This window comes from Dinoponera quadriceps, unplaced genomic scaffold, assembly GCF_001313825.1.
Source record: "Dinoponera quadriceps isolate SergipeBrazil2010 unplaced genomic scaffold, ASM131382v1 scaffold2102, whole genome shotgun sequence".
Lineage (NCBI taxonomy): Eukaryota > Metazoa > Arthropoda > Insecta > Hymenoptera > Formicidae > Dinoponera > Dinoponera quadriceps.
In genome coordinates this window covers 31,640-59,304 of record NW_014556306.1, presented here as the reverse complement: position 1 = coordinate 59,304, position 27,665 = coordinate 31,640, and the positions used below count along the sequence as shown (strand labels likewise).

Genomic DNA, 27,665 nt, shown 5'->3' with positions numbered 1-27,665 from the left:
TTTCCGCATGATAAACCACGTTTATCCATTTTAGATCCGCACTTGGTTCGTTATTGCGTAATTGTTATGAACGTCGCTTACAAAACTAAAATAGGATCGTCAACGGGACTTTTATTTTCCATTAACGTTCCCTCTCTCCCTCCCCTCTTTATCACGTTTACGCGCTCTCGCTCGTGATTGTTACGTAAGCGCGCGTCGTTTTTCGCAGCGAGTGATTTTGGAGTTACATTCTCGAAAAAATTAAACGACTTTCGCGAGGCGAAGCGTTTATGTAGCGGGCAAAAAAATTCTATCAGTGCTGCGATGTCCGCGCTTTCGAGCCTGTAAATTTTCCACCGCGCAAAACCGATATGATATTAAAAAAAAGAAAAAAAAAACACCCTCGGATACAGAGTGGACATTTCGGTGCGGGAGGACGGACGCGCAACCGTGCCCGCTATTTTAATCCGCGTTATGAAACAACAGCGTCCAACAGCGATACACGGATTCGCCGCGGCAATTTGAATTTAAATTGTCCCGGAATCACGAAGATGTGGCTCCGCTCGTCGATGAATTTTCGAGCAGCTCGTACACGGCGACAGATGCGATTCGAAAGTAGGAGATCCGGAGCTTAGCATCCAAGGCAGTTGATGCGTAAAATTGATGTTGAAAACTTTAACGCAGACAAACGCGTCCCACTTTTCCGGTATCGACAGCCATTGTGAGCGGGGTTTACCTCAGATACTATGCGCGCAATATACGCGAGATCGACTGTGCGCGTACATAGCATCGAACGTTGATTCTGAGCCTCGTTTGTCTTTGCACGAAGGTCGCGTGCATTTATACTTCAAGCCAAGCGTCTGACATTTAGTGTTAAGTACGCGCTCAGAATATGAACGATAGTGTCCTTCTCATTGGTCGGGACGAGCCGTTTTCCACGATGTCGGGAAACGACAGGAGACGGGGAAAACGAACTCGGGGGCAGAGAAAAATAGAAGGAGAGAGAGAGAGAGAGAAAGTCTAGGTGAATAATGAGCCCTCACACGAGGGTAGCCTTTGGACGACACGCTGCGCGCTTGTTTGCGCGCATGAGAGTATCTCGGCCGATCGTTGCGAATCCAGACTTAACAGGCGCAAGCCAAACGCTCGTTCTCACGATCCCCGCTCGCGTATTGCCGTGCACGGCGGGGAGATCGACGGTATCGGCCGGCATTAACTCGCCGCCTGTACGCAGAATAATGAAGCTCTCCACTGCGCTCTACCGCGCGGCTCCTGATTTCGAATGCACGTCTAATGTATGGTTCGGACGCACGGACCATTAATTGCGTTGCGGTTTGGTGGAAAAGACGTGGCTTAGATCAGCCGGGTCGGTCGTCCTCTCTCCACTCCTCCTCCTCCGTCGTCGTTGATAGTGACAAACCAGCTCCGCCGGGTTAATATGCGAAGCGTGTTAATCGCGGGCAGATAGTGCTCGGTATGAATTTTAATTCCGCGAATGGATGTTCCGGGGTCGCGAATGGTGAGCGGGAATGTGCAAGCGTCCGATGATTCATGAATGGTAAACCGGAGGGTAACGCATGAATTATATAGACCGTTCGCTTATCGCACTCGTTTACATATCGTAGCCACACCGCATGAATTATGAACGTTCCGATTCGCCGTCTCTCTTTTGCCGCCGCGATCGCCCTTGACGATCGCGCCCAGACGTTGCGAAGTTGATCGATAGGCATTGTAACATCAGCATCTTGAAACCGGACCGATGAGCGCTGTTCTGGTGACTTGGCTTCTAATTAAACGACTGCGTTAACGCGACGTCGTATCAATATCGTCTCAATCGCTTTTCTTTCACTTTTCATTTGAATCGTTGGCACTTGCGCTCCAGAGAAAGCCAGCATAATTTTTTACATACTTCCACGATCTGACTTGATTCGCAGAGGAGAGTTTTCACGGTCGTCGGCTCTTCGATGATTATTAAGAGTTTGCTAAACTTCACCAGGTCGTCTGTGATTGGCTCGATGCGAGTCACTTTACAAGCGTGGAATCAGAACGTTATCTGAAACGTGGCAGATAGCGCTGAATAAAAAGTTGGTTTAACGAAGATGTTTTGACTATACATGTATTGTTTCGTTACTATCATTAGATTAGCACAAAAAGTTTCATTGTGCTTGTCAAATGAAATGTGAAAAGAAATTATTTAATTTTGAAAAATTAATTTTTACAAATTAACTGAACATTGACTCGGTATTTTTGGATGTACGGCAAAGATTTTCTATTTTCCTTTTGTTAATATCTGGACACGAGAATTAGCAAAATTTATTAATATCGTTGCACGAGAATTTAATAAAAAAAAAATAACAAATTTTTTTCACCAACTTAATAATAAAAGAAATCCCTTGAGTTGAAAATTTGAAATCCTAACCTTTAATTCTATAACACAGTAGTAAGATGGCAAAATAAATTCGCATTTTCAATTCTAATACAGTAAAAGTTCCTTATTCGCGGAGGATATGTTCCATAAATTTGCCGCGAATACAGAAACCGTGGATATGGAATGGTAATTTGTATAGGATTATAGGGGATACGTTCCATGGTTCCAAAATATAAAAAAAATATCAGAATAAAATAAATTTAATAAGTGATTTTTAACAATATCTATTACTAATTATTGTCAGGCTTANGATGAAAGGTTCTTTCGACCAGACTACGTGGATTATATGTTTTTTGGGTCGCTGAAACCGAATCCGAAGCCAGTTTTTCTCTATCACGTCAGGATTTTTCATAACCTCAAAATTAAGCCCAAAACTCAGCAACTCGTGAAATCATTAATCACCGCAAATTCTAATCACCGAAAATTCCTTGATCCCATAACCCTTCTACTTTGAAAACCCAAAAACGCATAACTTCATTACCACATAACCTCAAAACTCGATCCGAAACAATAACACGTATCTCTTACGTCAGAAAATCGCAGTAAATGAGCTCTTAATCAAAGTATTATAAACCTCATTATGTTCAAAACCTATAACCTTTTAACCCCTTAACCCTTCGACCTGTTAACCCAAAAACCCTATAACCCCGTAACTACATAACTTCGAAACCCGACCAGAAACAGGGACACGCATCTCTGACGTCAGAAAATCGCAGTAAATGAGTTCTTAATCAAAGTATTGTAAACCTCATTTTGTTCAAACCCTATAAGCTCTTAACCTCTTAACTCTACACCCTTTTAACCCAAAAACCCCATAATCTCGTAACTAAATAACTTTCAAACCCGACAACTCCGTTGCTCACCGTCACCACGCCCCGAATGTCGACACACGAGCTAAAACTGAGATTCGGAGCTTCAGTCTCACGTGCTAGTACATTTTGCAATTTTGAAAAAAATTAGCACGATTCAGATTTTTCAAACTTCTTTTTGATAAGAATTTCCTTAAGGGGTTGAGGGGCTATATAGTTTGAACAAGATGAGATTTACAATACTTTGATTAAGAACTCATTTACTGCGATTTTCTGACGTTAAAGATGCGTGTCCCTGTTTCTGATCGGGTTTCGAAGTTATGTGGTTACGGGGTTATAGGGTTTTTGGGTTAACAGGTCGAAGGGTTAAGGGGTTAAGAGGTTATAGGTTTTGAACATAATGAGGTTTATAATACTTTGATTAAGAGCTCATTTACTGCGATTTTCTGACGTAAGAGATACGTGTTATTGTTTCGGATCGGGTTTTGAGGTTATGTGGTAATGAAGTTATGCGTTTTTGGGTTTTCAAAGTAGAAGGGTTATGGGATCAAGGAATTTTCGGTGATTAGAATTTGCGGTGATTAATGATTTCACGAGTTGCTGAGTTTTGGGCTTAATTTTGAGGTTATGAAAAATCCTGACGTGATGGAGAAAAACTGGCTTCGGATTCGGTTTCAGCGACCCAAAAAACATATAATCCACGTAGTCTGGTCGAAAGAACCTTTCATCGATTTTTTTTTTGTGGTCCTGTGTTATTGTCAGGCTTAGGGAAGGGTTTAAAGAACTTAGTAATTTTTTCTTGTTTTGCTGCTTTTAAAAGGTTTTTCAATTCAGATTGATATTCAGCTGTGGCATTCATAATTTGCCTTTTAAAAATGAGACTTCTTTCCATAGACGGATCAATTTTCATAAAAAAATCACAAAGCTCATTTGCCATCCGTAAGCCTTCACTCAGATTTTTCAAGTTGAAGACCACCTTTTCAGAACTCGTTGAAGCCTCTTCTTCAATGGGATGCGGAGTTAACATTTCCTCTAAGTCGGTTTCTGTCAAATCTTCATCTTGCGATTCAAGCAACTCTTGAATGTCATTTGATTCTATTTGTTCGAAGCCATCTTGTTCTATTCCATTCGCAACTTCAGCAATGTTTGCAGTTAAAGTTTGAATTTGCACGGATTCTTCATCATTTTCGACAGTCAGAACAGGCCACAGATTTTTCCAGCATGATTTCAATGTCTCTGGCTTCAGTTCTCCCAACGATTCTTTTATGTTAACAATGCATTTCGCTATGTCAAATTTTTTCCAGCATTGCATAACGTTCATATCAGGATCAACTTCCATGGCGTCCAATATGATTTTGAAGGTTCGCTTAATGTAATAAAGGCTTGGATTATTCCTTGATCCATGGGTTGAAGTAAAGCCGTCGTATTAGGTGGCAAAAATATCACCTTTACATTTGGATACCGATTATATACCGATTGGATCCGCGAATAAAGAAATTTTTAGCCGTGAATACAGGAACTGTGTCGCAATTTTTTTAACCCGCGAATAGTGAAAACGCGAATAAGGAAACCGTGAATAAGGAACTTTCACTGTAATGTAATATAATTTACTCCTACTTTGACTTCAATAATGTCTTCAATTTTCGTTTTCGCTGTTTTAGCGTCAATATAGGTTGTTCAAAATAGCATTAAAGTTAAATCCGCAGAATTACAGTTTCAGGAGAGAAGTATATTAATAAGTGTCAATATTGTCAAAATAGATTTTCGCCAATTTATAGGTTATTTAAATAAGCACAAACTATTCTTAAAAGCGTCAAACTACCCTAAGAGGTATCAAAGAAGTATCACAAAATTTTGACTCGAGATGTGACTAAAATTCCGGCCAACTTTTGCATTCCTCTATTAATTAAACGAAGATGTGCTTATACTGTATTTACGAAGTGGCCGCTCCTTGAGCCCTCGACAAAGGAGCCGTACCTTCTCGGGGTATCGAACAACCGACGTCGAACTTCTTCGAACGTTCTCCCTCGTCCAATGCATGAGCGTCGCGTCGTCTGATTTTTTTTTTTTCTTCAAGAGGAAACAAAAGAGTCAGCCCGCGTGTCTCGATTCGATTTCATGTCCCGCGAACAGAACCTCGTCTTCCGGGATCGATCCCGTCTTCCGTTGAACACAAGCCTTCTCCCACGGATAGAATCCAATAACTCGCCTTTGTATCCCTTCTTCTGTTCTCTCCTTTCTATATTACGTTATGTATTTCGGATGCGAGATACAGATTAGAGGCGAAAAGTTGCCAATGCGAAATCGACATCGCGACGATGCTATTCTCGCGTGAATCCCCGAACAAAACCCGCGTCGTTTTCGAGCGCATGAAAGCACACGTTGCGCGCACTTCGTCGAACGTTACGACGCGGTGAACTACACCCTTATAGACCATTGAATCAGGCTGCTAAGTATTTCGGACTGGGGTTAATGGAACACAGGGGTAATAACATCTGTAGGGTCGCATAACGATCGACACGTCAATCGTCGCCCTATGGATTTGGCGGGTTTGTGTAGTGGTGGATTGGATAAAAGAGAGCGAGAGAGAGAGCCGGAACAATGCACGCCGATACGACGACTGAAAGCGGCTGGGGAAGCTGGCGAAAAATCGGGCGACCGAGGGAAAATTGTCGAGAGAACTATGAAATTATAAATGAGAACATTAAATATTCCCGTTCTCGCGACGGAAAGCGAGAAGAGCCGCTGAAAGTCGCTCTATCGTCGCGCGGAATTTTTCAATTGCCCGGGCGTGTCATGCGGCACCGAAAGGGCGCGGTTCTCTTCGCGTCATGACCTCTGTCACACCGAAAATACATGTTAGAATAATTCAGGTGTCGAGGGGAGCGGAGTGGGGGACGGCGACTTGAGAAAAGTTCATTCGTAAAATTAGAGCACATAATACGCAGACATGAATCCAACTGTTCCTCTTTGCCTGTTATTCCCGCAGACGCGTTCGCCCGAAAGTCGACAAAAACGTTTAAATGGAGACGGAAACTTTATTCCCGAGCATCGCCTGGCTGTACAAATGAAAGTGCGGAGATACGGTGTAAGACCGTGCCGCACACAGACGAGACAACAAAAGTGGATAGGGAATAAATAAAATGGCGACGGCGGAGACGACGAAAGAAAGAATGGAAGATAGACGGAACGGAAAAAAAAAATGAAAAGAGGGAAAGAGGGAACGGCAGACGTAGAGAGCGGTGAGGAATGGCGAACGAAAGAACAATTCGAATCAAGGAGAAAAGTAGAGAAGGGAGAGAACGCGAAAGAAAGAGCGAGCGAGAGAAAGAAACGGACCGAACGACGGAATAGAGCGGACGGAAAAAGCTACGCGGGGGAAGCGAGAGAGAGCCGGAGAGGGTGCGAGTTTATAGGGGTGAAGGGTGGCGAGAGGGGTGCTGCAGACGTGCCACGACAAGGGTAAATGTACGTACGAATGCACCCCGGATTGGCTTCGGGATGGTTTCCATGGAGACCAATTCGCTCGGCCCGGGGAAGTCGTCGCCGCCGCCGCTGCCGCCGTCGTTACTGCCGCCACTGACGCAGCTTTCCCCGGAAAATTCGTATGGTTTCTCTAAACGCCAAAAAGTTGGAAACGATCGGCCCGCGAGCACTCGTTCGGCCACGAGATCTTCGCTCCGCGCAAAAATAAAATCATCGTGGCTGAGTCGCTCATCGGCGCGAAATTACCCCGTCGCGATTAAATTCGAGTTAAGTGCTCGACGCGGATTACCTTCGGGCGCCGATGGTAAATTCGCGTCGCGCTTCGGTGTAACGAGCAAGCGCGGCAACTCTGCAACTCCGTCTTCCGTTATTTACCTTCTAATGAGAGGGCGAATATTGGGTGTACACGTGGGAAGGTTACTGCGGAGATATTAAAAAAAAGAAAGAGGGAAAAAAGAAACGGATGAAAAACAAATCGAATGTTTTCGCGACGCGCAGTTTTGCATCCGACGAATCCCCGGGGCGAGATTTACATCAAAGCATAACGTGTAACGAGAATTTATTTTTTCATACAGTCGCTTTACGAAGAGTTCGCGCGTTGAGTCGATGCGGTAAAGAGGAAATAATGACAATCAGACGCACGCCGCTTTCAGATATCGGCATTTCCCTGCATATTAATTTCTGATTTGGCGTTTTATCGTTAGTCACCTGCGTAAGAGCACGTAAATTCGCGCGCGAAACTTGACACTGACGCGGCTGTAAGTAGGAAAATCGAGTGTTCTCATGGCACGACGATAAGAAACTTGAGAAGGAATTTGCGACGCCTACGTCTTCGACGCGCCGATAATTTGGCACTTAGTAAGACGCGGCGACGTCACCGCTGAGTCTTAGCGAGCCCGAGACGGAAATTCGTGATTTACACATCGCCGGGATATAATTTCCCGGGATAATCCGGAAAATCGATTTTCCCGCGCGGACGATGACGAGGCCACTGCAAAGTCCGCGCGAGATCACGCAAGATTGTACTATTTACGCGAGATGAATTTGCAAGGCAATTTTCTCGAAAAACGCTCCGTACAAAGTGCCAAAGCGGAATATTCATGAGCAGTTCGCGAGGTCTTGTCGTTCGAATAAAACACAATTTACGTTTCCCTTTGCGCGAACATAAACGTGCACGCGTTCGTTCGCGAGGTGTTTAATATCAGAAATTAAAAATCTCTCAGAATTACATTTTCTTCATACGTAACACGAATGACTCTCGATTTATTTGCAGCGGATCTCGATGTTAAAAAAATCCATTCGAATGTAGAAGCAAATTATAGACATTTTCTCGGTACTTAGACTTTTCTCGATAGACGGTAGATCATTGGAAGAAAAAGAATCGAGTTACTTTCACACGTTGAAATAAAAACCGAATTAAATGAAGTCAAGTTCCGAGGTTCAAGGCAGATTTTGTCATTCAACTGCGATTGGCTGAAATCAAGCAGAAATCCAGTCAGATCTGTCACACACGATCTGGAATCTAGCAATTTGAAGTAAGAAATGTATACAACAGAAAAAAATTTAACGATACTCAGCTGCGTGTATGACATAAATATTCTTTCTACTACTTTATATTTCTCTCATTGAACTAAACTTGAGCATGTTTTACACGAACGAGAGAGTAAAAGAACGTCCACAGATTTTCACAATTTGGAATTTCATTTCCGACTTTTAGAGTTCCGAATTTCTCTGCAAAAATCAATTTTTCATACACGACCCCGAAATTGAGTTTGACTCGATTTGAGTTATTCCCATTTCCTTCTTTTTTTTTTTCATACTGCACGTATACGTTGCCTTGGCATGGTCCGAACGGCGAGGTGTGCATTTTTCGCGAGGTGCAAGCGTAAACTCCCTGCGCTCGCATGGAGCTAGCGCGAATCGTAAGTTTGCAAATTGCGTGCGCCAGTCGCGAGGAGCGATAATGTTACCGTGGTGTACCGCGCTCCACCATGGTCGCCTCTAATAAAACAGTCCCTTCAGGCCAGTTCCCATCGTCGCGTCCTGATTATACGCGCGAAGTAGCGCTAAGTAATCCCGGTTATAATTTCGTCGGTGTTGTGATCCGTTCGCTGGCCATCTGGCGCTATTGCGCGCGCGCGCGCGTGCTCGTAGCTTTCTCGACGCAGGGGAGAAAGAGAGAGAGAGAGAGGGAGAGAGAAAGAGATACATAGTCCCCAATATATATATATATATATATCGAGGGAGAGTGCGAGGGGAGGGGAGGAAAAACCGCCCCTTCGCCGTCTAGTTGGGGCAACTTCAGCAATTTAACGCGAAACGATGTCCCGAAGTTCTTTCAGGGGATGAAAACTCGCGCGGTGAGCTTCGGCTTTGCGAAAAATATTTTCCACCCCCCCGTAACGGGAGGAGCAACGGCATATTTTCAATGAGCCGGCGGCGGTGTATGAGCATGGACTCGCGCTTGCATTCGACAACATTCGCATTAAAATATCGTTGCTACAGGGAGAGAGGGGAAGGGGGGTCGAGACGGTGATAAACGGGGGATGAACAGCGCTGCGTTCACGGTTGATCGTGGAGTTTTATTGAAAAATAGAATAACGTTCTATTAAATTATGCGACTTACGTCGGAATAACGTTCGCAACGGTTGGCTCACGGCCGGCGGCGATGGTGCGCGATGTGCGCGCGAAATATCGACCGGCGAGAGTCGGGGCACAGCCGTTGGTTACAGCGCGTGAAGCACGGAGACGTACGAGGCTGACGATTTAATGATCTGCCGGGGAGACAACGTTGCTGCAGTGCGTAAGAAATGAATACCGTCGTGATTACGCGTTAAGATAATTATAAGGTGTCATCTAGCATACTCACATGCAGTACACACACACACACACACACACACGCTTGCGAGTTTAATCGCGACTGTGCGCCAAGTTTATCGAGCAATCTCGCATAAACTAACGGATGAAGCTTACGTTCGCGAATTGCTGCAGAGAGAGATTCGTAAATCTGCCGACCGTGATTGTCAATTGCTTCTGTGACCTCATTATCAAGAGTAGCAGGATTCGGGTCTCGCTGGGAGTCAAATCGTACCACAGAGACTCGTACGCCGCGTCGCCGATCATTTTGCTCTGGAAAGCAGGGAGAGAGAGAGAGAGCGGGTATTTCGGACAACGTCTGAAACCGGACAAAAAATCGGGTGCCACTCGAAATTCCCGCCTCACCAAATTGTGCCTACCTTAATGCTTAAGTACTCGCCGGCGTAGCAAAAGATGAACGCCTCCAAATTGATGACGACGTAAAACAAGAGAGATCTCAATAGCATAGAGAAGCCCTGATCGTCGCCGATCGACTGCAATGTTAAAATTGTATTAGTACACGCAGTTTGTTCCTCTCTTTCCTTCTTTTTTTCTTTGCATTACGGCTTGTATTGCACTGACAGAAGAAAATGGTCAATTTTGGTAAAATTACGAGCATTCCCCGCGTGATTCATATTTTTTTGTTGTTTTAATAAAAAAACGGCATAGAATATATAATATATATATGATTTCCCTTACTATAATTATTTACTATGTAATATTATAATTACTAGAATCAAATGCTTTTTCCTGTTCGTGTATAAATCGAAACCGCGTTTTACAGAATGTAATATGGAAAATATATATACAAAGTACGAAATGAACCACGTTCATGCAAGTCTCGATCGGTTTGCGCTCGCATGCATTCGATATATGCGCGAGCCATTGGCTTGCGAATCTGGAATCCGATTATCAATTTGCATCCATTTTGACGGCGATGGCCGTTCGAGAGAGCGACTTACATTCACGATGATAAACCCTAAGCAGCAGATGACGAGGGTGTTCGATATGAATTGCGCCAGTGCGATGTACGAGTACAGGTTCTCGATTTTGTCGGTGAAAACGATGATGTTCTGGTGCTTACGGATCAACGAGCCCATCGTGATCACGGATATAGTCGACTTCCTGTCCGTCGGCAGAATTTCTAGCAGTCTCTCACGCAGGATGTCTATTTGACCGCCTACGTGCAGCACCTAGAAATTCGAGCCCGTTATCCGCTCTCGTATGTGACAGCTTAAGAGTGAATTGCCGGCACGTGTGAAAACATCGTGAAGCTCGTCCTGAAACGAAGTCTCATCGATGAGTCCTGAGCAAGTCCGAAATCTCCCGCGGAATATGGGAACAAATCATTTTTACGACGAAAAACACGGCAGCCGGACACGATGGATAATTTTACGGTAGGAAACAGTGAAATTAAACGTAACAAATGCACTGAGCGAAGAACTGGTTAATTCAATTAAAATTCGATTAAAATCACAGTCACTTGAGGCACAAACCATATTTTTGGTTCTTTCTGATAGAATAATAGCAATGGCGATATGCAGGATTTACAGTTATTATCGCTAATATTATAGCAACGCTTATTAGAAAAATCATTATCTTGACTGTAATCGCTTCACCGTGTAATTATAAGCACAAGCACCGATTACCTTTTCTCTTAACGTAATTCCACGATGGGAAACGTAATAATCAGGCGCGTATCGCGGTGATGTGAAAATCGATCTGGCCAGATCAGTCAGACACGATACGAAACGACGCGTCGAAACTGTCGATAAATAATCCCGCGGAATCGGCGCCAGCTCGGAATCAATCTCGCGGGAATAAATTTTTTCCCAACCTCTTCCCGCGAATAAGCCGGAACGCGTCATCGACGATCTCGGTGAATAGCTGGGACGCCCGCGGATTCTCTCTCTCTCTCTCTCTCTGTCTCCAGGGATCCCGTTCCCGAAGGTAATCTCAGTCGGGTGTTGGAAATCTCCCGGGGGCAGGCAAGGCAAGGAGAAACCCGGAGAGGTGCCGACTCACCAGCGTAACGAGCAGCGCGCTGAGCACACCGATCACGGTGGCAGACGTAATCTGATGCAGGAACTGCGTGGTCATTACGAGCTCGTAAACCGGCGACGCGTCACTCTCGAAGGGTAGATCCATCTTGAGGAAGAGCTCACGCCCGACGTCGCTCTGATCGGCGTCATTGCCGCGCAGCGCGACCACCCCGATGCAGTAGAACAGCACGGCCAGCGAGTGCAAACCGATGATTAAATTGGAGAAACGATGAGACAGGCTGGCCACGTTGATCATGTTGCACAAGGCACCGCCGGCTTCTCCACATTCCTCCCAGTCCGTCGAGATACCCGCTACCACGTCGTGGAATATTCTGGGGAGAATCGATATCGTGCTTGCACTGCGTGAGAAGCGAGTGCCCCTTCGAAGACTATGATTACGGAACTACTTGTCTATACGTGATGACGAGAAATGTGAGTCGGAAAGATGAGAATAGAAATATCGCCAGGGTGCGTTTGCGCGTCGGTTCTTTGCGATTTTCGTTTCTTTACGATCGTGATAAGAAAGGATAATAGACGAAACTTATGGCTTATCATGACTTGAATAAAATATAAAAATTGTCGATCTAACGTCATGATTTCGTATTGACAGACGCAATCAGTAATTTTACGAAGTTCCGACATTCGTAGTGATAATTACGAGCGCATGCGAGTTGCTTCGTATTACCAAGTGCTCATTCGACTCGCACGACTCGGCCGAGTTGCGGAGAGCAAGCTTCAAGTGGTAACGACGTACCGTTGCTTCGTCCAGAAAACAATCAACTTGACACACAACAAACTGTACGACAGCGTCGCGCTCAGGCCATCCATTAGCAGTGACAAATCCTCCGAACGTAAATGCGACACCATGTGGCGGTACTGAAATGTCTGCGCGGCCAGCATCGACGTCGTCCACAAGATTCGACTGATGATCGCGTAAGGCGCGCCTGGCCAGATACCGATAACTTGAAGCCCGATCTCGATTGGGCGGGTGAACGCGAACATCGTCGGCGAGCTACTCGACTTTTCACTGACCATGCCAACACTCGACTATCATGCACGTGGAACCGAGACGCGGATAAGCAGCGTGCAGAGAATTAGGAAATTAGATACATTTGCGAATTAGCGTTAGAAAAGTGTTCATTGAGCAGAAAAGTGAACATGCGTTTTCCCGACGAATGCGAATCTCGAGATTTGGAACAATCTCACGCGAAGTCGTAACTCTGAAATCCAAACACCAAGACGCTCTTTCGGAGAACGGGTTTTTTGATAATTTTATTTTATTTATAATAATATAATTTTTCCGAGAAACAACTCTCTTGAAATAATTTTATTTCCTTTCATTCCCATATGAATAATTTTTCGATCATCTCATCTCGTTGCACCGATTTCAATATTGTAACTTTGCATGACAATTGCATATTTCCAATATTTCTGAAAATTTGCATTTCGGAAGATTGCCTTGATATTCGGATTTCGGGATTGCGAACGTCCGGGAAATTGTCCCACTTTTCGGATTTCGATATGCTTTTTTCGGAACGCTGCACGTCTACCAGAGGGAACGCTCGTCTGCACGAACACGTGCAGAAACTTTTCGAAGTGAAACGAATCGAAGTTATCGAGGCCAATCAAACGACTCGTCGAAATAACGCGGACGGAGACAACGAGAATAGCTTGGTCCGCCTGCTGCGTCACCAGTCGATTGATAAAATTAATGCGTTAATAAGACGCACTTCGCTGGTACTCGATCAAAGCGCACGGAAGATCGGAAGAAACGTCGATTCCGCGTACGACACTTGATCAGACTCGAGGACGCGCACCTGTAGACTCCGCGGACAGACTGAAGGATACCGGGGGGTCACTCGCTGAGAGTTGCGAGCCCTACCTTCGCCCACCGTCGAGCGGACAGGGAGCAGCTCATTAAATATTTTCATCGTTCCACGTACGCTATCAAGTTGCATCGTGTGGATCGCGCGATTTCGCGAACGGAAAGGAAATCGAGGGGGACAATGTCCTTCCGTCCGGCCGCTCTGTCGTCGAGGGTGCGATGCATGCAATTTCCGTTAAAAATGTACGATTCCGTGGGAGGAAACGCGGAGGTCGACGCACAGTCAGGTTTCATATTTTCTTTTTTTTTTATAGGCCGTCAAAAGTCATGCGCAATGATCTCGAGAAGGCGAAGAGGAGTTTCGAAGGTTCGCCCTCGAGATGGTAGGGAGAGTCGTCTGAGGATTCGTGGAAATCATGGAGTATATTATGACACACACTCACACACACACACTTTCTCTTTCTCTCTCTTTCCGCTTATGATCGGGATCATGGAAATTGCTCACTTCAGAGTTTCGATATTACTTCTGGTAATTGTTTTACGATTAATTAAATTTCTTTACTTTCTCTTTCCGGGAAAAGATATTGTGCGTGAGTTACATTACATTATATATGTCGTTTATTAACTAATAATTTACATATTTATACGATATGTATTTCACGACTATTAGTGGTAAGACATGAGACGAGCCGAATATTTCATTTGTGTTGTTCTTCATTGCATCGCTAATAATACCGAGATGTACGAACCCGCGGAATTCATGATCTACGACAATTACAATATAATTACAATTATATTACAATATAATTCTTACAGCAATATATATATATATATATATATATATATATATATATATATATATATATATATATATATATATATATATATATATATATATATATATATATATATATATATATATATATATATATATATATATATATATATATATATATATATATATATATATATATATATATATATATATATATATATATATATATATATATATATATATATATATATATATATATATATATATATATATATATATATATATATATATATATATATATATATATATATATATATATATATATATATATATATATATATATATATATATATATATATATATATATATATATATATATATATATATATATATATATATATATATATATATATATATATATATATATATATATATATATATATATATATATATATATATATATATATATATATATATATATATATATATATATATATATATATATATATATATATATATATATATATATATATATATATATATATATATATATATATATATATATATATATATATATATATATATATATATATATATATATATATATATATATATATATATATATATATATATATATATATATATATATATATATATATATATATATATATATATATATATATATATATATATCTGTATGTTTGTTTATATATATGTGTGTGTACTTTTAAACATATTATTGCGAGAATATAACACGTACAACCAATATATCTAACGAACAGAGAATTATGAAAACATTGAAATACATATACGACAAATATATCACTACGAACGCGTCACTACGAGTGCGCAACTAAGAATTGCCTTACAGACTGCACGCGAGTCATACTTACACTTGCAAAGCGATGTAACGAGAGATCCATCAATTTCCCGATGGTAAGTGTTAATTCTTTTTGCGATCTTAAAATAATGATCAACAAAATGCGACTATGCCTAGATTCCATATCATACCAGGCTGCATCGTATGCAGCGTATCCGATCGTTTTGCTCTGTGAGGATAAAAATAACGAAGAAACGATTATAGAATATTCTAATACCGCTTCCTAATTGTTATCAGTAATTTTCACTAACCTTGTTGATCAAGTATTCCCCGGCATAGCAGAATATAAACGTTTCTAAATTTGTCACGCTGTAATATGAAAGTGATCTCATTATCTTCTCCGTCGCATCAGGAGTATCGAGAGCCTACAATAGCGAAGCGTATGTAAATGGTTACTTTATTGATCATCATGAACGTATCTTTATTTAGTATTCAATAAAACGAAGGAAATAAACAATATGTGATATGAACGTAATTAGTCGAATACAGGAAGCGGATACGCGATTAAATGCATAACAATTAATTTTTGCAGATTAAATATTTATTTCTATCTGTTTATTTATTGTATTTCTACCAGTGTTATTTCACAAATGCAAACGCATACATATCTACTACACTGTCATATATCCATAACTAACTAATCATATATCCATAATTAACACTGTTACTTACTGTTATAATTAAAAATCCTGATAGGCAAATCATCACTACATTTGTCGCAAATTGCAGCAATGCGATCAATGTGTACAGTTTCTCGATATTCTCCACGAAATAGATGATTTTTTGATGTTTCTGAATAATCTTTCTCAGTACGTTAGATCTGCGTTTGTTAGCACCATCTATAGACATTACTTTCGCCAACCAGTAAAGCAATATGTCTATTTGGCCATCTATGTGTAGGGTCTAAAAAGAAAGGGTCCACCGCCTATGAAAATGAAGGCTCATGTTTAAACAGTTGACTCAAAGATAGTTTCATGCAAGTGAAAAATTAAAAAAAATTTTCAGAATCGAAATATCTATTTAAGCAAATATATCGATTAAACGAATCCTGCCTAATTTCTAAAAGTTCGGCGAAAACCGTATTTTGTAAGTCCATTTTCGGTAATATTGTTTTTTTTGTTAATTAGACATGCAGCTTACCAGTGTTAAAAGTAATGCATTTAAAACTCCCAATCCCCAGCTGCCCACTAAAATATGTATCAGTTCCATAATTAATACGAATTTGTACGTGCTTTGCGTCTTTATATCAAACGGAAATTCCATTTTGTATATGTGGGGTATCTCGATCGAAGAATCGGTAATATCGACATCGTCTAGAATGATACTGATGCCGTAAAAGAACACAGCGACTGTGTACAGACTGACGATCGCATTAACAATGCAATCCGATATCTCCGCCTTATTGATTGCTTTGCTCATTTCATTATCATTGTTTGCGCAATCTCTCCAATCCTCCACCATCATTTTTAAAATTTGATTGAATATTCTATAGATTATCGTTTATATAATTCATTACGGGAATTTAACATATTACTCCTATATTCGCAAAAACCGCGTTGAAAAATTTTAGTTTTTTGTTTTTGGAATTCTCTGGATTTTCTGAGATTTATCATTAACATGAAAAAAGAAAACACGTGGAAAATATTATAACAGTAAATGAGAAATCGGTACATTTAACCATATATTAGATTGATTCAAGGATCATCTTCCACAAACAACGAATAAATGTTAATATGAATAAAGTTATTTTTTTAATTTATGTGTACAGATTAATGAATTATTTAATGGGAAAAGATTTTTGCATCGACCTAATACGGTTTAAGTGGAAGAATTAGGTTTAAATATAATAAAACAACGAGGAAATCATTGCTTGAATATATTGCTTCTACTCGATCGAAGAAAGGCAGTCGCTTACCGCTGATTCCACCAAAAGATACTGATCTTGAAGGAGAACTTCACGAATCCTATAAAGGCGCCGAAACAATCCATCAACTCGAACACATCACTGGAATAAAGATGTGTGAGGAGGTATCGGTACTGGCAAACTTCGAGAGCCCCTAATGAGATACTCCAGAATATTCTAGAGAATGTGACGGATAATGTGTCGGGCCATATACCGAGCACTATGAGCAAGAATTTGATCGTGCAATTGATCGTGCTTTTGCGAGCCACAACTTTAGTACTTCTCATTATAATACCTGTGCTCGCTGATATACAGCGAGTGCATCGAGAGATACACGTATATTGTAGAAAAAATACTTCAGCAAAGATAAGAACAGAATTATGTTTTACCAAAGTGCAACCGATGAGAAATCGATGTGTGTCATCGAATAGCCGCGTGAAGACTGAGTGGTCGTGAGGTGGAGGTTATCAAACGACGGTACATACGACTAATAGGAGCTGGTCATTAAATATTTTTATTGTTCCGCGTGGAATATAGGCGCAGCACGCATGTTCGATGATCGTTGATTTGGCGGATGTAAAGGAAACCGAAGGGGATGTTGTTCCGTCTAAAACGCTCAGGGTATGGTGCATGCAATTGCCATTAAAAATGCACGATCTCGCAAGAGACAGACGCGCACAAACCACAATGGCTTATGGCCCAGCGAAAGTCATGCGTATTGATTTCAACAAACAGAGAGAAGTTTCAAAAGGTCATGCTCAAAATGGTAGGAGAAGTCGTTCGAGGATTTGTGAAAATCGTGGGCTACATTATTATATTATATACTTTTAGTTTATACTCGGAGCTGTGGAAATTGTTCACTTCATAGTTTCGACGTTATTTTTGGAAATTCTTTTATGATTAATTTAATTTGTTTATTTTTTCCACCTGGGACAAGACGTTGCTCGCCAATAATATTATATGTGTTTTTCACTAACTAGTAATTTACAAATTTATTTGATACATATTTCACAACTATCGGGGGCAAGACGTGAGAAGAATACTTCATTATATGGATTTTTATTGCATCGCTAATAACACCGAGATAAATGACCCCGCAGAATTCATGATCTATAACAATTGCAATATAATTATATTACAGTACATTATTGCAATAATATATACATATATATATATATACATATATAAATATGATGTTATGTCGATATATATTATAATTATAAATTTATAAAAATTTTCTGTATATATATTATAATATATAGAGAATATACGTGTGTATCTGTTTATATTTATGTGTGTGCACTTTTAAGTATATTGTAGCGAGAATACAACATGCACAACCAATACGAGTAGAAAGTTACGAAAATGTTTCAATATATACGTAACAAATATATTACGACGAATGCATTGTGTGCAACTAAAGGATTGCCTCATACACTACGGGTGAGCCACACTTACACTTGCAAAGCGACGTAACGAGAGATCCATCATTTTCCCGATCGTGAATGTTAATTCTTTTTGCGATCTTAAAATAATGATCACTAGAATGCGAATGTGCTTAGGTTTCATATTATACCAGGCTACATCGTACGCAGCGTATCCGACCGCTTTGCTCTGCAAAGATAAAAAAACGAAGAAACGATTACTGAATATTTTAATACCGCATTCTAATTGTTACCAGTGATTGTCACTAACCTTGTTGATCAGGTATTCCCCTGAATAGCAGTATATAAACATTTCTAAATTTGTAACGACGTAAAACATAAGTGATTTCATTATCTTCTGCGTCGCGTCAGGAGTATCGAGCGCCTGCAATAGCGTATATAAGCGGTTACCTTTATTGATTATGAATGTATGTCATTATTGGTATATTTAATAAAACGTAAGTAAAACAGAGTAATGAAAACACGCAATAAAATAGACGAAATAAGCAGTAGGCGATATGAACGTAATTAGTTCTACACAGGAAGTGAACACACGATTAAAAGCATAGCAATTAAATTTTACAGATTAAATAATTATTTCTCTCTATGTTATTTCACAAACCGCACACGCGTGCGTATCTGTTTTGCTCTTATAAATGCATAATTAAAAGTTTTACTTACTATTATAATTAAAAATCCTAATAGACCAATCATTACTATATTTATCGCAAATAGCACCAATGCGATTAATCTGTACAATTTCTCAACATTTTCGGCGAAATAGATGATTTTCTGATGTTTCTGAATAATCTTCCTTAATATGTTGGATCTGTAATTATTGTCACTACCCATGGATATTACTTCCCCCAACCAGTAAAGTAGTATATCTATTTGACCATCTATGTGTAGGGTCTAAAAAGAAAGAGTCTGTCGCCTATGAAAATGGAAACTCATGTTTAAGCAATTGATTCAAAGATAGTTTTATGTAAACGGCAAATTAGAGAAAATTTCCAGAATTAAAATATCTGAGTAGATGTTTGAACAGATGTTTCGATTCAATATATTGTGCCTAAATTCCAGAAATTCCGCGTAAAATAGCGTTTTGATTCATTTTCGGTGGAATTGTAAATTGTTTTCTATTTTATTAATTGCATATATAGCTCACCAATGTCAAAAGTAAAACATTTAAAATACCTAATCCCCAACTGACCACTAGAAGATGTATCATTTCTGTAATTAATACGAATTTGTACATGTTTTGTATCTTTACGTCAAATGGAAATTTCATTTTGCTTATGTGGGGTGTCTCAATCGTGGGATCGATAATATCGGCATTGATTACAAAGGATATGCAATAAAAAAACACAGCGACTGTGTGTAGACTGACGGTCGCATTAACAATGTAATCCGATATCTTCGCCTTGCTTTCTGCTTTGCACATTTCAATATCATTGTTTGCGCAATCCTTCCAATCCTCCATCATCATTTTCAAGATTTTATTGAATAATCTATAGAAGATTGTTTATGTAACTCATTATGCGACTTTAATATCTTATTTCTATATTCGGAAAAATCACGTTGACCACCAAGTTTTCAATTTTTCATTTTTGGAATTTTCTCGACTTTTCCGGACTTCAGCAATAGCGCGAAAGAAGAAGATCATGTGGAAAATATTATAATAGATAAGAAATAGACATGTTTAACAATTTGTTAGGTTGATTCATGAATCTTCTCTTATTAAAATTGAAAAAGGGTTAATATGAAAAAAGTGTATTTTTTTTTTTTAATAAATATATGCCGTTAAATGAATTATATATTCAATGAGAGGAGACTTCTGAGTGAATTTAATATGGCTCAAGAGGAAGGTTCATGTCTCTATATAACAAAACAACGAGGAAATCATGGCTTGAGTTGCTTCTATTCGATTGAAGAGAGCAGTTTATTGATTTACCCTTGATTCCACCAGAAGATACTAAATTTGAGGGATAACTTTATGTATCCTATAAGGGCACTAAAACACTCCATCAATTCGAACACATCACTGGAATTGAAATGTGTAAGAAGGTATCGGTACAGGCCAAATTCGAGAATTCCTATTGATGTTATCCAGAATATTCTGCTGAATGCGACGCATAATGTATCTGGCCAAATACCGAACAATGTGAGTATGAATTTCATCACGTGATTGATCACGCTTTTGCGAGCAACAACTTTAATGTTTCTCATTAGAACCTCTGTGCTCACTGATGCACAGTGAGCGTATCGATGTGCAAATATATCGTAGGAAAAAGTACTTCAGTAAATACAGGAACCGAATTATGTTTTAACCAAGCGTAACCGATGAGAGATCGATGTGTATCATCGAATGGTCGCGCGAAGACTGGGTGGTCGTGAGAAGTTATCAAACGGCGATTCTCTGGGATGTATGACCAATGGGAGCGGGTCATTAAATATTTGTATCGTTCCGCGTAGCATGTAGGCGCAGTATGCGTGTTCAATAATCGCCGGTTTGGCGGACGAAATGGAAACCGAGGGGGATGTTGCCCCATCCAAAGCGTTGAGAGTACGGTGCATGCAATTGTCATTAAATATGCACGACCTCGCAAGAGATAGACGGGCACAATGGCTTATAGCCCGGCGAATGTCATGCGTATTAATTTCAAGAAACAGAGAGGAGTTTCAGAAAGTTATGCTCGATATGGCAGAAGTCGTTCGAGGATTTGTGAAAGTCGTGGGCTACATTATGGTATACTTTTAGTTTATGGTCAGAGCCGTAGAAATTGCTTACTTCATAGTTCCGACGTTATTTCTGGAAATTGTTTTACGATTAATTAAATTTCTTTGTTCTTCCCACCTGGGAGAAGGTATCGCTCGCCAATAGTATTATATGTGTTGTTCAGTAACCTGAAATTTACAAATTTATTCGATACATATTTCACTATTGATGGCAAGACATGAGACGAGAAGAATACTTCATTATGTGGATTTTTATTGCATCGCTAATAACACCGAGATGTATGACCCCGCGGAATTCATGATCTATAACAATTGCAATATAATTACAATTACATTACAGTACATTATTACAACAATATATACATATGATCTTATGTATATATATATACATAATAATACATATATATTACATTATAATTATAAATATATAAAAATGTTCTGTATTTATGTTGTAATATATAGAGAATATACATGTATATCTGTTTATGTGTGGGTGTACACTTTTAAATATATTGTAACGAATATACAACACACATACCCAATACATTTAACGAGTAGGAAGTTACGAAAATGTTTAATATATAAATGTGACAAATATATCACGATGAATGTTTTGTGTGCATCTAAATGATTGCCTCATACGCTACGGATAAGTCACACTTACACTTGCAAAGCGACGTAATGAGAGATCCATCAACTTTCCGATCGTAAGCGTTAATTCTTTTTGCGATCTTAAAATAATAATCCACAAAATGCGACTATGCTTAGGTTCCATATTATACCAGGCTGCATTGTACGCAGCGTATCCGATCGCTTTGCTCTAGGAAGATAAAAAACGAAGAGACGATTATAGAATATTCTAATACCGTTTTCTAATCGTTGTCAGTAATTGTCACTAACTTTGTTGATCAGGTATTCTCCGGCATAGCAGAATATAAACGCTTCTAAGTTTGTTACGCTATAATATGAAAGTGATCTCATTATCTTCTCTGTCGCATCAGGAGTATCGAGTGCCTGCAATAGTGAATAGCGCATATAAACAATTAGCTTTATTGATCATGAATGTATGTCATTATTGATGTATTTAATGAAACGTAAGTAAAACGGAACAATGAAAACACGCAATAAAATAGGCGGAATAAGCAGTATGTGACATGAACGTAATTAGTTCTACACAAGAAGTGGACATACGATTAAATGCATAGCAATTAAATTTTGCAGATTAAATAATTATTTCTATCCATGTTATTTCACAAACGCACATGCGTGCATATCTGTTCTGCTCTTATAAATGCATAATTATCAGTTTTACTTACTATTATAATTAAAAATCCTAATAGACAAATCATCACTACATTTGTCGCAAATTGCAGCAATGCGATTAATGTGTACAGTTTCTCGATATTCTCCGCGAAATAAATGATTTTCTGATGTTTCTGAATAATCTTTCTCAATATGTTAGATCTGTGTTTGTTGGCACTATCTATGGACATTACTTTCGTTAACCAGCAAACCAATATGTCTATTTGGCCACCTATGTGTAGGGTCTAAAAAGAAAGAGTTCTCCGCCTATGAAAATGAAGACTCATGTTTAAGCAGTTGATTCAAAGATAGTCTCATGTAAGCGGAAAATTAAAGAAAATTTCCAGAAATAAAATATCTGAATAGATGTTTGAGCAAATGTTTCGATTAAATATATAGTGCCTAAATTCCAGATATTCCGCGCAAAATAGCGTTTTGATTCATTTTCGGTGGAATTGTAAATTGTTTTCTATTTTATTAATTGCATATATAGCTCACCAATGTCAAAAGTAAAACATTTAAAATACCTAATCCCCAACTGCTCACTAGAACATGTATCATTTCTATAATTAAAACAAATTTGTATGTGCTTTGTGTCTTTATGTCAAGTGGAAATTCCATTTTGTATATGTGGGGTATCTCAATCGTGGGATCGGTAATATCGACATTGTCTAAAACGGTATTGATGCAGTAAAAGAACACAGCGACTGTGTGTAGACTGATGGTCGCATTAACAATGTAATCCGATAACTTCGCCTTGCTGACTGCTTTATACATTTCACTATCATTGTTTGCGCAATCCTTCCAATCCTCCGTCATCATTTTCAAGATTTGATTGAATACTCTATAGAAGATTGTTCATGTAACTCATTATTTTATTTTAAAGTCTTATTTCTATATTCGGAGAAACCACGTTCACCACCAATTTTTCAGTTTTGCGTCTTTGGAATTTTCTCGACTATTCCGAAAATCAGCAATAGCGCAAAAGAAGGAGATATGAAAAATATTATAATAATAGATGAGAAATAGATACGTTTAACCATATGTTATGTTGATTCAAAAATCTTCTCTTATTAACATTGAAAAAGTGTTAATATGAGAAAAGCGTTTTTAATTTTAAATAAATATATGCCGGTGACTGAATTATATATTGGATGAGAGAAAATTTCTGAGTGAATCTAATATGGCTCAAAGGGAAAATTCATGTCTCTATATAACAAAACAACGAGGAAATTGTTGTTCTATCCGATTGAAGGAAACAGTTACACACCCCTGGTTCCACCAAAAGATACTAAACTTGAGGGATAACTTCACATATCCTATGAGGGTACTAAAACAATCCATCAATTCGAACACATCACTGGAATAAAGATGTGTAAGAAGGTGTCGGTATAGGCAAACTTCGAGAACTCCCAATAAGATCATCCAGAACATTCTGCAGAATGTGACGCACAATGTATCTGGCCAGATACCGAATAATGTGAGCAAGAATTTCATCATGCGATTGATCGTGCTCCTGCGAGCAACAATTTTAGTGTTTCTCATTACAACCCCTGTACTCGCTGATGCACAGCGACTGTATCGAGATATAAGTATATCGTAGAAAAAAATACTCCAGTAAATATAGGGACCGAATTATGTTTTAACCAAGCGTAACTCATGAGAGGTCGAAGGGTGTCATTGAATAGTCGCGTGAAGACTGGGTGGTCGTGAGAAGTTATCAAACGGCGATACTCTGGCACGTATGACCAATGGGAGCGGGTCATTAAATATTTGTATCGTTCCGCGTAGAATGCAGTATGCGTGTTCAATAATCGCCAGTTTGGCAGACAGAATGGAAACCGAAGGGGATGTTGTCCCGTCTAAAGCGTTGAGGGTACGGTACATGCAATTGTCGTGAAAAATGCATGATTTCGTAGGAGACAGATGCATACAAGCTACGGCGGTCTTTGGCTGGGGAAAAGTCATGCGCAATGATTTCAATAAAACAGAGAGCAGTTTTGAAAGAACGCGCTTGAGATGGTGGTAGAAGTCACCCGAGGCTTAGTGGAAACCATAGGGTATGGTATACTTTTACCTTATGGTCAGAGCCGTGGAAATTGCTTATTTCGTATTTTCGACTTTACTTCTGGAAATTATTTTACGATTAATTAAATTCCTTCATTCTGCTTATCGCAGAGAACATATCACGCACAAGTAACATTATATGTTTGCTAACTAGTGATTTTCATATTTATTTAATACGTACTCTACGACTATCGATGAGAGGACGAGGCGATTACTTCGTTACGGTGCTTTTTACTGCATCGCCAATAATACCGAGATGTACGAGCCTGCAGAATTCATAATCTGCAACAATTACAATACTATAATAATTTTAATATAATTTAGATTGAAATATAATTTTAATGTAACATTATTAAAAGACATTATGATTACTATGTAATTATAATAACATTACAGTATAATTGCAACCACATTAAAATTACAATATAATTAATTCAATATAAAAGATTCATATATTTGTAATTATTATTTTACCTTTATTAAAGTAAGATTATAAACGCTTTTAGAGATATTATTGCGAGAATATAATATGCACATCCAATAAGTATGACAAGAGAATAGTTACATAAATATTTAAATATATATAAACGCGATAAACATATTACAACGGTAAATATATCATAAGAAAACACGAATGCTTTGTATGCGTAATTAAAAGGTTGCTTCATACGATATGTGCGAAGCGCACTTACATTTGCAAATTGTTGCAACGAGAGGTTCATCATCTTCCCGATCGTTAGTGTTAATTGCTTCTGCGATCTTAAAATAATAAATAAAATAATACGACTCTGCTCGGGTTCCATGTTGTACCAGGAGGTATCGTACGCAGCGTTTCCGATCGCTTTGCTCTGTGAGGGTAAAAATAACGAAAGAATATAGAAGGATTATACAACACATCAATACCGATTGCTAACGGTTCTCAACAATTGATGTTAACCTTGTTAATCAGGTATTCTCCGGCATAGCAGAATATAAACGCTTCTAGATTTGTCACGCTGTAATACGAAAGCGATCTCACTATCTTCTCCATCGCATTAGGATTATCGAGTGCCTGCAATAGCGAAGAGTATTATGTGAACGGTTAGCTTTATTGATCGTCATGAAGGTGTGTCTTTATTACGATATGTTTGATTAGCAATAAAACAGAAGGAATAAACAATTTGTGATAAGATTGTAATTGATACTATGTAATTAGTCGTGCGTAGGAAGCAAACACATGATTAAACGTATAGCGATTAAAGTTTGCAGATTAAATGTTTATTTCTATGTCTATATTATTTCACAAACGCATCTTTCTCTCATATATGTATAATTAACAGTTTATCGACTCACTGTTATAATTAAAAATCCTAATAAGCAAATCATGAGCACGTTTGATACGAATTGCAGCAACGCAATGAATGTGTATAAATTTTCGATATTATCCGTGAAATAGATGATTTTCTGATGCTTCTGAATGATTTTTCTCATCATATTGTTTCTGTTGTTAGCACCCTGTACGGACATCAGTTCCGTCAACCAGCAACACAATATATCTATTTGAGCGCCTATGTGCAGGGTCTAAAAAGAAAATGCCCACCGCCTATGAAAATGAAGACTCATGTTCAAGTAGTTGACCGTAGAATAATTATGTATAAGTGTCAAAAAGTTTGATAAATGACTGTTTAAAATCGAAATATCTGTCTGAACAGATGTTTCAATGAAATATTAGCATGTTTCTTATTCAGATTCTCGGCGATTACGAAAAACTTTGTTTCGATCTACTTTCGATGTAATTGTAAATTATGTCGTTTTTATTAATTGCATATATAACTTACCAATACTAAGAGCAAAGCGTTTATAACTCCCATTCCCCAGCTGCTCATAATCAGTTGTATCAGTTCTGCGGTTAACACGAATTTATACGTGCTTTGCATCTGGATATTAAACGGAAATTCTATTTTGTATATGTGGGGTATCTGGATCGTGGTATCAGTAAGATCGACATTGTTTAGAATTATACCAATGCCATAAAAGAGCACAGCGACTGTATGTAGACCGATGATCGCGTTGGCAATATAATGCGATAAATTGGCGTTGCTAATTGCTTTTCTCATTTCGATATCATTGTTCGCGCAATCCTTCCAATCCTCCGTTATACTTTTCAAAATTCGATTGAATATTCTATGGATGATCGTGTATGTGTAAATTACAGTACAAATATAACGTCACGTTTTTTCTTTTGTAAGAATTGCGTGGGTAGATTACAGTTTACCGTTTCTAGAATTTTCATGTTTCCGAAATTCATTAACAACGCGAAAAAAGGAACTTATACGGAAAATATTGCAATGTTAAATAGGGAGTTGACATATTTAGCTATATATTACGATGATTTAAAAGTCTTTTTCGATAAAGACCGAACAAGTGTTAATTGGAACGAACCATTTTTCTAATAGAAATGTACCGACAAATAAAATATGTATTCAACAGGGAGAAACTTGTAGAAAAACCTAATGGTTCAATCAGACGTTGAAAAATTGCTTCTACTGCACCGAAGAAAGTAATTACTTACTGTTGGTTCCACCAAAAGACAACGATCTTAATGAAGAATTTTAAATATCCTACAAAGGAACTAAAACAATCCATCAAGTCGAACACGTCGTCGATGTAAAAATGTACAAGAAGGTATCGACACTGGTAAATTTGGATAATCGCTAATGAGATGCTCCAAAACACTTTGCAGAACATGACACACGATGTATTTGGCCAGATGCCGTATAAGATGAGCAAATATTTCACCATGCGGTTGATCGTGCTCTTACGAGCGATAACATTAGCATTTTTCATTAGAAGCCCTGCATTCGCTGATGCACAGCGAATAAATCAATATACATGTATACCGTAGAAAAGAATTTTCCGGGAAAAATAAGAACAGAACTGTTTTAATGTGTTTTAATCAAATATGGCCGATGAGAGCTCGATGTGTGTCATCGAAAAGCCGCACGAAGACTACTGGGTGGTCGTGAGAGGTCATCATACGGCGGTGCCCCGGGACGTACGACCAATGACAGCTGTTCATTAAATATTATTATCGTTTCGCGTACCATATAAGCACAATACGCGTGTCCAGTGATCAACGATTTGGCGGACAGAAGGAAAAACCGAAGGGAAAGT

The 27,665-nt window shown here is 38.9% G+C and overlaps 5 protein-coding genes across 5 annotated transcripts; all 5 read right to left on the bottom strand.

Annotated features, from left to right (window-relative positions):
- Positions 1-9,657: 9,657 nt before the first annotated feature.
- On the bottom strand, positions 9,658-12,500 carry LOC106747242 (odorant receptor 67c-like). The gene is made up of 5 exons (XM_014624594.1): positions 12,355-12,500; positions 11,584-11,932; positions 10,521-10,751; positions 9,939-10,052; positions 9,658-9,831 (listed from the first exon to the last, which is right to left on the bottom strand). Exons 1-5 carry the CDS (start codon positions 12,498-12,500, stop codon positions 9,658-9,660), a joined length of 1,014 nt encoding a protein of 337 aa, XP_014480080.1.
- Positions 12,501-14,139: 1,639 nt separating this feature from the next.
- LOC106747238 (odorant receptor 4-like) lies at positions 14,140-17,270 on the bottom strand. The gene is made up of 6 exons (XM_014624589.1): positions 16,996-17,270; positions 16,221-16,566; positions 15,753-15,983; positions 15,332-15,445; positions 15,094-15,249; positions 14,140-14,190 (listed from the first exon to the last, which is right to left on the bottom strand). Exons 1-6 carry the CDS (start codon positions 17,268-17,270, stop codon positions 14,140-14,142), a joined length of 1,173 nt encoding a protein of 390 aa, XP_014480075.1.
- Positions 17,271-18,042: 772 nt separating this feature from the next.
- On the bottom strand, positions 18,043-19,893 carry LOC106747243 (odorant receptor 67a-like). The gene is made up of 4 exons (XM_014624595.1): positions 19,573-19,893; positions 18,679-18,792; positions 18,442-18,597; positions 18,043-18,093 (listed from the first exon to the last, which is right to left on the bottom strand). Exons 1-4 carry the CDS (start codon positions 19,891-19,893, stop codon positions 18,043-18,045), a joined length of 642 nt encoding a protein of 213 aa, XP_014480081.1.
- Positions 19,894-21,395: 1,502 nt separating this feature from the next.
- LOC106747240 (odorant receptor 22c-like) lies at positions 21,396-23,267 on the bottom strand. Its single transcript, XM_014624591.1, has 4 exons — positions 22,944-23,267; positions 22,044-22,157; positions 21,808-21,963; positions 21,396-21,446 (listed from the first exon to the last, which is right to left on the bottom strand). The coding sequence occupies exons 1-4, from the start codon at positions 23,265-23,267 to the stop codon at positions 21,396-21,398; spliced, it is 645 nt and encodes a 214-aa protein (XP_014480077.1).
- Positions 23,268-24,743: 1,476 nt separating this feature from the next.
- Positions 24,744-26,608, bottom strand: LOC106747237 (odorant receptor 4-like). The gene is made up of 5 exons (XM_014624588.1): positions 26,330-26,608; positions 25,845-26,072; positions 25,450-25,563; positions 25,205-25,360; positions 24,744-24,794 (listed from the first exon to the last, which is right to left on the bottom strand). The coding sequence occupies exons 1-5, from the start codon at positions 26,606-26,608 to the stop codon at positions 24,744-24,746; spliced, it is 828 nt and encodes a 275-aa protein (XP_014480074.1).
- Between the last annotated feature and the right edge of the window lie 1,057 nt (positions 26,609-27,665).

Excerpts from the sequence above, each read along its gene's own strand:
- LOC106747240 (XM_014624591.1), bottom strand. The coding sequence starts at position 23,267 with ATGATGACGGAGGATTGGAAGGATTGCGCAAACAATGATAGTGAAATG. Across the intron at positions 22,158-22,943 it reads ATGTTTTACTTTTGACATTG|GCACTCGATACTCCTGATGC; the intron begins GTGAGCTATATA and ends TCACTATTGCAG. Across the intron at positions 21,964-22,043 it reads GAGAATACCTGATCAACAAA|AGCAAAGCGATCGGATACGC; the intron begins GTTAGTGACAAT and ends TTATCTTCCTAG.
- LOC106747243 (XM_014624595.1), bottom strand. The coding sequence starts at position 19,893 with ATGATGATGGAGGATTGGAAGGATTGCGCAAACAATGATATTGAAATG. Across the intron at positions 18,598-18,678 it reads GGGAATACCTGATCAACAAG|AGCAAAGCGGTCGGATACGC; the intron begins GTTAGTGACAAT and ends TTATCTTTGCAG. Across the intron at positions 18,094-18,441 it reads CGTTACGTCGCTTTGCAAGT|ATCATGAATTCTGCGGGGTC; the intron begins GTAAGTGTGGCT and ends CAATTGTTATAG.
- LOC106747238 (XM_014624589.1), bottom strand. The coding sequence starts at position 17,270 with ATGAGAAGTACTAAAGTTGTGGCTCGCAAAAGCACGATCAATTGCACG. Across the intron at positions 15,250-15,331 it reads GGGAATACTTGATCAACAAG|AGCAAAACGATCGGATACGC; the intron begins GTTAGTGAAAAT and ends TTATCCTCACAG. Across the intron at positions 14,191-15,093 it reads CGTTACATCGCTTTGCAAGT|ATCATGAATTCCGCGGGTTC; the intron begins GTAAGTATGACT and ends TAATTGTCGTAG.
- LOC106747242 (XM_014624594.1), bottom strand. The coding sequence starts at position 12,500 with ATGCTGGCCGCGCAGACATTTCAGTACCGCCACATGGTGTCGCATTTA. Across the intron at positions 11,933-12,354 it reads GTTTTCTGGACGAAGCAACG|AATATTCCACGACGTGGTAG; the intron begins GTACGTCGTTAC and ends GATTCTCCCCAG. Across the intron at positions 9,832-9,938 it reads GCGAGTACTTAAGCATTAAG|AGCAAAATGATCGGCGACGC; the intron begins GTAGGCACAATT and ends CCTGCTTTCCAG.
- LOC106747237 (XM_014624588.1), bottom strand. The coding sequence starts at position 26,608 with ATGAGAAAAGCAATTAGCAACGCCAATTTATCGCATTATATTGCCAAC. Across the intron at positions 26,073-26,329 it reads ACGCTTTGCTCTTAGTATTG|ACCCTGCACATAGGCGCTCA; the intron begins GTAAGTTATATA and ends TTTTCTTTTTAG. Across the intron at positions 24,795-25,204 it reads CGTTGCAACAATTTGCAAAT|ATTATGAATTCTGCAGGCTC; the intron begins GTAAGTGCGCTT and ends TAATTGTTGCAG.